Source organism: Humulus lupulus, chromosome 5 (assembly GCF_963169125.1).
Source record: "Humulus lupulus chromosome 5, drHumLupu1.1, whole genome shotgun sequence".
In the NCBI taxonomy this organism is placed as follows: domain Eukaryota; kingdom Viridiplantae; phylum Streptophyta; class Magnoliopsida; order Rosales; family Cannabaceae; genus Humulus; species Humulus lupulus.
Window position 1 is genome coordinate 45,131,387 of NC_084797.1, and position 8,790 is coordinate 45,140,176.

The 8,790-nt window shown below is 34.8% G+C and overlaps 1 protein-coding gene across 1 annotated transcript; it reads right to left on the minus strand.

Moving 5' to 3' along the window:
* Nucleotides 1–936: 936 nt before the first annotated feature.
* LOC133779103 (secreted RxLR effector protein 161-like) lies at nt 937–1,596 on the minus strand. The gene has a single exon (XM_062219100.1). It carries the CDS (start codon nt 1,594–1,596, stop codon nt 937–939), a length of 660 nt encoding a protein of 219 aa, XP_062075084.1.
* Between the last annotated feature and the right edge of the window lie 7,194 nt (nt 1,597–8,790).

Genomic DNA, 8,790 nt, shown 5'->3' on the forward strand with positions numbered 1-8,790 from the left:
TGTTATTCTTCATTGTCAATGTTCTCTTATGAATTTCTAATACACTCAAATAATATGAACAAACAGTAATCTCCAACAACATAATCAAAATCATGTCATTATAAATGCATATATGAGAAATCCTTAATCATAATTCTATAAATTCTTTGCTAAATTAAAGAAGAAGACTAACACAAGAGCGGAAACACTAACCTGAGGCCATTGTTGGAGATTGCACAGAGGGTTTAGATCTTCATATATAATATGTATCTCTATGAGAGAATAGTTTCTCTTTTCTTTTCTGTTAATGGGATGACAGACAGAATAGAATGATACATATATATATAGGGGACCACAACCCTAATTTATAATTAGTGATTTCCAATTTTGCCCATTATAAAATTAAAAATTCACTTTCCTGTTTCTACACATTAAATCCATGACACTTTAATACCTTATGATATTTATAACATAATTGGTCACTTAATTTTATATCACACTTTATAATAGCATTATACATTATACATATGTGCCCATAAAATAGTATTTTAATCCAACAATCTCCCACTTGGGCAACATATGTTTCCTTATAAATGTATAACCTTATGAGCTCAAAATTTGCTATCATATAAAGGTATTCTTTAACAATCTCGTCCATCAACCATATCCATATAAGATCAAAGCGGTATTTGTTATATTAATTATGACTAAACCCATCAATGGTCACATATACAAATATAGTTAAATGACATAGATCAATCATGGATGCGTAGCATGGAAATTACATGCAATGTGAACCAAACATGTCTATTTCCAACTGGTCCTCCTTAAACTTTAGTGATGTCAGAATAATAAAAATCAGAGTGAATGAACTGAAAAACTTCATTTCTGATAAGAAAATAACCAAATACATAAATGTCTGAAATAAACATAAAGCAAATAAAATACAAACTCCCACTAAATCATGATATCCTCAAACAATACTACACCCATATGAGCAATGTGCTCATGAAAGACCTTGGGTGGTAATCCCTTTGTGAGCGGATCCGCTATCATGGAGTGTGTCCCAATGTGCTCTATGGATATTTGTCCACTCTGCACTCTTTCTTTCACAACTAGGAACTTTATGTCAATATGCTTTGACTTGGATGAGCTCCTGTTGTTGTTGGAATACAATACTGCAGAATTATTGTCACAAAATAACTTGAGTGGTCTTTCTACATTCTCCAAAATGCTCAGCCCAGTGACAAAGTTTCGCAGCCATATTCCATGATTCGATGCCTCATAGCATGCTACAAATTCTGCTGCCATAGTGGAAGAAGCTACAAGTGTCTGGTTGGCACTTTTCCAAGAAATAACTCCTCCAGCTAACATGTAAATATAGCCTGATGTAGACTTTCTGCTATCTTGGCACCCAACGAAATCAGAATCAGAATACCCTACGACCTCCAAACGATCTAATTTCTTATATGTGAGCATGTAACCTTTTGTTCTCTGAAGATACCTCATAACCCTCTTGGCTGCTATCCAATGGTCCATACCAGGGTTGCTTAAATATCTGCCTAACATTCCAACAACGTACGCAATATTCGGACGTGTACAAACTTGAGCATACATCAGACTCCCAACAGCTGATGCACAGGGAATCTTTTGCATTTCTTGAATTTCAAGGTAACTTTTAGGGCACTGACTAAGACTGAATTTTTCTCCTTTAGCAACAGGGGTATCACCTGGTCTACAATCTTGCATGCCAAATCTTTTGAGTACTTTATTGATATAGCTCTTTTGTGATAATCCAAGAATACCTCGAGAACGATCTCGATGTATCTGAATTCCTAATACAAAAGAGGCGTCCCCAAGATCTTTCATCTCAAAATGCTTAGATAGAAATCTCTTGGTTTCGTGCAATAAGCCTATATCATTAGTGGCAAGCAATATGTCATCGACATATAGAACCAGGAATATATACTTACTCCCACTGAACTTATGATATACACAATCATCAACAACATTCATCTCGAAACTGAATGAGATAATTACTTGATGAAATTTGTGATACCATTGACGAGAAGCTTGCTTGAGTCCATAGATGGATTTTGTCAATTTACAAACCATATTCTTTGGGTCTCCCGACACAAAGTTTTCTGGTTGCACCAAATAATTGTCTCGTCAATGTCTCCATTGAGAAACGCGGTTTGAACATCCATTTGATGTAGTTCAAGATCAAGGTGAACAACAAGTGCCATTATTATTCTAAAAGAGTTTTTCGATGAAACTGGAGAGAAAGTCTCTGTATAATCAATGCCTTCTTTCTGAGTATAGCCTTTAGCTACAAGATGCGCTTTACACCTCTCCACATTACCATTTGCATCCCTCTTGGTTTTAAATATCCATTTACAACCAATTGGCTTTGCACCATCTGGTAATGGGACTAGTTCCCAAACTTTATTGTCTTGCATAGACTTATACTCTTCTTTCATGGCATCAATCCACTTTTGAGAGTTAGAACTTTTAATGGCCCGATGAAAATTGATGGGATCATCTTCCATCATTCCATTGTTATCCTCATGTTCTTGAAGAAATACAACATAATAATTTGAAATGGCATTTCTTCTTTCTCTTGTGGACCTTCTTAATGGCTTTGGTTCTTGAGGTTGTTGAGTTTGTTCTTCTGGAACAATTACCTCATCTTGATTTGGGGTTTGTTCAACATTGTCTTGTTGAGATTCTGGATTCATTTCTTGAACAATGACAGGCGTAGAAGCCTGAACATTGTCAAAAATGATAGTAGGAACTGAGTTTGAACTCAATTCCTCCTCAAAAGCAATGTCTCTAACCTTATTTCTCCCCCCAAACTCAACATCCTCAAAAAATGTTGCAGTTCCTGTCTAAAAAATATTTTTAATTGTGGGATCATAAAACTTATAGCCCCTAGATCGCTCAGAATAACCAATAAAGTAGCTGCTCACTGTTTTGGAGTCTAATTTTTGTTCATGTGGCTTATAAGGCCTTGCCTCAGCTGGACATCCCCAAATGTGAAAGTGTTTTAGACTAGGCTTTCGACCTGTCCAAAGCTCATAAGGTGTTTTTGCAACTGCTTTAGTTGGTACTCTATTCAGAATGTAAGCTGCTGTCTTTAATGCTTCTCCCCAGAGGGACTCAGGTAAGGTAGAATGAGCAATCATACTTCTTACCATATCCTTAAGAGTCCTATTGCGTCTTTCAGCAACACCATTCATGCTAGGTGATTCTGGCATGGTGTACTGTGGGACAATACCGCATTCCTCTAGGAATTTAGCAAACGGTCCTGGACGTTGTTCGCCTGAGCCATCATATCTACCGTAGTACTCACCACCACGATCAGATCTGACATTTTTAATCCTTTTGTTGAGTTAATTCTCAACTTCAGCTTTATAAGCTTTGAACACATCCAGAGACTGTGACTTTTCATGAATGAGATATAGGTACCCATAACGTGAGTAATCGTCTATGAATGATATGAAATATTGTCTACCATTCCATGATGCTGTAGGGAATGGCCCACAAATATCTGTATGAATCAATTCTAAGACATCCGAAGATCTGTTGGCACCTATTCTCTTAGTTTTGGTCTGTTTTCCCTTGATTCAATCAACACAAACATCAAAGTTTGTGAAGTCAAGAGATTCTAAAATGCCATCAGACACAAGGCGCTCAACTCTACCTTTTGAGATATGACCTAAGTGCTTATGCCATAATGACGCTGAATTGTCCTTATTTAATTTGCGTTCAGTACCACGTGATTCCACATGCAAGGTTTCATTATAGGATGCAATTGTTTCTAGCAAATAAAGGTTGTCATAAGCATTCAAGTAACCAGTTCCAACAACATTTGAATTTAAAGACAAATTAAACTGATTGTTTCCAAAAGAACAAGAATATCCAAATTTGTCCAACAAAGAAACAGAAATTAAATTCCGTCTAAAAGACGGTACAACAAAAGTGTCTTTCAAATCCAAATAAAACCAGTTCCTAATAACAACCTAAAATGCCCAATTGCTTCCACTTCCACCGATTTTCCATCGCCCACGAAGATGTGTCTTTCACCATCACTTGGCTTTCCGAAGCTCAGGCAACCCTGCATAGAAACACTTATGTGAGTAGTAGCACCAGAATCTATCCACCAAGTGTTCCTAGGTACTGAAGCTAAATTAACCTCAGAACAGACCAAAGTAAGAATCATACCTTTCTTTGCACGCCATGCATGATGCTTGGCACAATCTTTCTTCACATGTCCAGGCTTGTTGCAAAAGTAACAACCTTCTGAATCCTTTTGTTGTTTCTTTTGGGCTGGACCTTTAGCAGCTTCATTGTCAGATTTCCTTTTCTTGCCCTTATCCTTAGAGGAAGTGGCCAAGTGAGCACTTTCAGTTTTGTCCTTTTTTTTAACCTTTCTTCCTCTTGCACACAGTGTGAAATGAGTTCATTGAGAGTCCATTTCTCATTTAGACAGTTATAACTAATTTTAAATTGGTTAAACTGTGCAGGAAGCGTTAACAAAACCATAAGCACAAGCACATCATCAGAAAGCTCGATCTTAAGTGTCTTAAGTCTTGAGACAATATGATGCATTTCCATAATGTACTCCCTTACATTTTCTTGACCCTTATACTTCATGGTCATCAAAGAACCTAGAAGTATTGTCATTTCAACCTTATCATTTTTAGCAAAACGTTCCTCAATTTGTTCAAGGAAATTCTTGGCCTTAGTAATCCCTTCGGATTCTGTGCCCCAAAAGGCTTTTGGAATGTTGTGTTTCATAATCATTAAACTCATGCAATTTGAACGATCCCACCTCTCAAAATCTGTTTTCTCATCACGGGTGCTTTCCTTAGTGAGAGGTGCAGGTTGTTCATCCCTTAATGCATGGTCTAAATCCATACATCTCAGAACTATAAGTAAATTCCTTTTCCAATCCTTGAAATTGGTCCCATTAAGCATAGGAATAGAATTAATATTAGCAGATATTGAGGCAGCAGAAGATGAACTAGCTGAATATAGAACAAAACAAGCTCACATCAGTTTGCATAATCAAACAATAAATTCAAAATTTGGTTAATCCCATCTCAAGATACCAAGCACAACATTAATATTAAGTCTTTGGACAATAATATTAACTGTAAGCGATACTCTTGTTGTAGCAATCAAACATTGACAATAAATTATGTCAAACAATAAATCAATCTTTGGACTGACATATTGCTCACACAAAATAGCATATAATTGAAACATATTTATCACCACAAGTATGCATGAAACTTGGCCAAATATTAACTTACCTTTAGGCTAGTTAATAAATGCATAAATTACATACACACAATTATCTTAATATTTTAATTAAATTAATCTACACAAAAGAGATCACTTTGGTGATATTTTGTTTTAATTAATTTAAAATATTAAAATCTAAAACTAAAACCAAAACCAAATTTGAATTTAATTGTTACTGTATTATTATTATTATTATTTTAATAGAAATTATTATATATTCAATAAAAATAAATAATAATAATAAAACAAAACTTAATATTCATATATGATTATATATTCGTATATGCATAGAACATAACAATAAATTTCTATAACCTGAGATGAAATATATATCATATATCATATATAAAACATATAATGAGAAAGATGGCATGTAACCTTGACTATAAATATATATACACATATGTTGTTATCATATAAAACTTAACAAACCCATCCTTTGTTTTCGGATTATAGAAAAATCTTTATATATATATACCATTATCGTGTACATAAAAGTTGAAACCGTGGTTATATATCTAAAACAAAAAAATTTAACAAAATCATTTATATATAATCTGACCAAGTGAGGCATTTAATAGAAAGAGTCAAATATCATATATGAAATATATACTGAAGCCAAAATAAGTGAGATGTTAAAAACAAATGATTTATAAATCATCAAAGAGCACGACGTAAAGGTATATGACAATACAGAAAAATATCAACACATAAATTCCCAAATTTCTATAAACAAAATCATCAAATCTTCAATAAATTCAGCAAAGATGGCTCTGATACCACTTGCTATGAATTTCTAATACACTCAAATAACATGAAAAAACAATAATCTCCAACACATAATCAAAATAAGGTCATTATAAATGCATAAATGAGAAATCCTTAATCATAATTCTATAAATCCTTTGCTAAATTAAAGAAGAAGACTAACACAAGAGCGAAAACACTAACCTGAGGCCATTGTTGGAGATTGCACAGAGGGTTTAGATCTTCCTATATAATATGCATCTCTATGAGAGAATAGTTTCTCTTTTCTTTTCTGTTAATGGGATGACAGACATAATAGAATTATACATATATATAGAGGACCACAACCCTAATTTATAATTAGTGAGTTTCAATTTTGCCCATTATAAAATAAAAAATTCACTTTCCTGTTTCTACACATTAAATCCATGACACTTTAATACCTTATGATATTTATAACATAATTGGTCACTTAATTTTATATCACACTTTATAATAGCATTATACATTATACATATGTGCCCATAAAATAGTATTTTAATCCAACATGTTCTTCTTTGATGTAGCAAGGCAAGGATCGAAGAGACAGCCAAAGATGTTGTGGTTGAAAAATGACCATGTGCGACTTGGTTCTTCGCAGATGGAGCCATCAAAAAATGACTATGACTTGATTTACCAAAGATGAAGCTGCCAAAAACGACTCCGACTTGATTCGCCGAAGATGAAGTTTTTGCTAGGCATGGCTTAACATATTTAGTTGCCTCAACTGATGTTCAACAGCCAGCTCCACATGCCTCCTCCATACATACAAACAACATTAAGATATTACATAACACAATACAACTTAAACACAAATAATAATAATAATAAAATAATATAACAAAAAGGCTTACAGTAAGTTCTTGAATGATTTTTAGAGTTCGTGATGTTTTGAAATGACATTATTCACGCTCTTCCTTAAAATGAAAACCCACGAACATAGGTCATTCTCAAAATGGTTAGTATAAAACAAATTTCTATCTATTATGAAATCTTTCTGACACTTCATCTCATCTAGCCTGCAATTGTGTTTTCCTTTCTTATTTATTGGGAAACTACTTAAGTTATTGTATTAACTAAGTACCCAAGTTATTTTTTTGGCAGTAAAATTGCCTTCCGTCTATATTTTGGTACAACCATTTGTTCCCACTGTTAATTTCATCGGTAACACATAGGAAAAAATATCAAATTTAAAAGATATTTATTGTGAAAATACCCAAGTCATAAGCAGATTTGATACCACATAGGCAAACTTAATAGTGTTACAGACGGCTGCACCAAAACATGGAGGAAAAGTACTTTTGTCGCCAAAAAATAACTTGGGTAAGTGTTACTAGGGGTGAACATTGGGCCTGAAAAACCTGAAAATCCGACAGGCCCGTCCGATTTGAGCCTGATGAGCTCGAAAATAGGCCAAATCTGTTTCTAGCGGGTTAAATTCGACCCGAACCCGAGTATGTTCGAATCAGGTTTGAGTTTGAAATATTTAAAATTCAGATTTGGGTTCAAACCTGAAACCCGATTATATATGTAACGTCCCAAAATTCCTAATAAGGCTTACTGCCTTGATTACGGTGCCAAGAAGGTATTATTGGAATATTATGTGAATAAATTGAATATTTATGTGATTATGTGAATTTCATGAGTTATATCATTATATGAATAATTAAGCATGTTTAAGTGAATTAAATGTGCGAAACATGCACACTTTTATTTAAAGGGGCATATTAGTAATTTTGAGCCAAGGGGTATTTTGGTAATTCGGTGAGTTACCGCCACTCCTTAGAGTATGAGTCGTATTTTGGAAAAAATAGGCATATTCCGAGTTTGGCAGAATTAATTGGGAAATGTGAGACAGGAGTGTAAATGACAATTTTGCCCTTGAGGGGTGTTGAGAGTAAAGAGTTGTCTTGGGGGCGTTTTGGTCATTTGGACTCTTGACTTAAGTAAACCCAACTGAGAAAATTAATTGGGAATCCTCTCTCTCTCTCTCTCTCTCTCTCTCTTGGTGTTTTGAAGAGAAAATTGATTCTCTCTCTAAGTTCTCTTAATGTTTTGAAGAGAAAATTGATTCCAAGCTTGGGAGCTTACTTGCTAAGGGAATTAAGGAGATTTGGGGCAAGTTTGGAAGTTGTTAAAGCTTATGAAAAAGCTGGGAACAATCCCTAACATAGGTAAAATTGATTTTTTAGTTATGAGTTTTTAGATTTTTGAGTTTCTAACTTCTTTTTGAAATTTTAGTTTCAATGGTGTTTTGATTGAGTTTGGAAGTTGGTTTTTGTATTTCTGAGCTGCTGGGACCATTATTATGGTTGAAACTAGTTAAAATTTGGGACGATCTTGGATAGGTTTACGATTCTTAAAACCGCTAGTATTATGATTTTCCAGGTCGCGTAGCGGCGCTGTTCTTGGAGTGCCGCGACCCTCATGACCTCAGAGGGGCAAGGAGGTGCCTTGAATCTCCATGGTAGTACGACTCTGGGCGGGTTGCACCGCAGCGCGTGCCCTGTGGTTTTGGGCTCAGGGCTCTCTGACTTGTTGCATCGTGGCTCTAATTGAGGAAAAATTAGAAAGTAGGTTTTGAGAGCTGGGAACCCAAACCTAAGGGCTCAGGAATGGTTCTGCTACTCGGTTTAGTAGAATTCAGGGTCCCGGATGCTAGGACTTGGACTGAAAGCCTTTATTAGTTTGTTCCTGATAGTTATTCCTTGTTAT

What these genes read in the sequence shown, in the direction of transcription:
- LOC133779103 (XM_062219100.1), bottom strand. Translation starts at nt 1,596, where the DNA reads ATGTATGCTCAAGTTTGTACACGTCCGAATATTGCGTACGTTGTTGGA.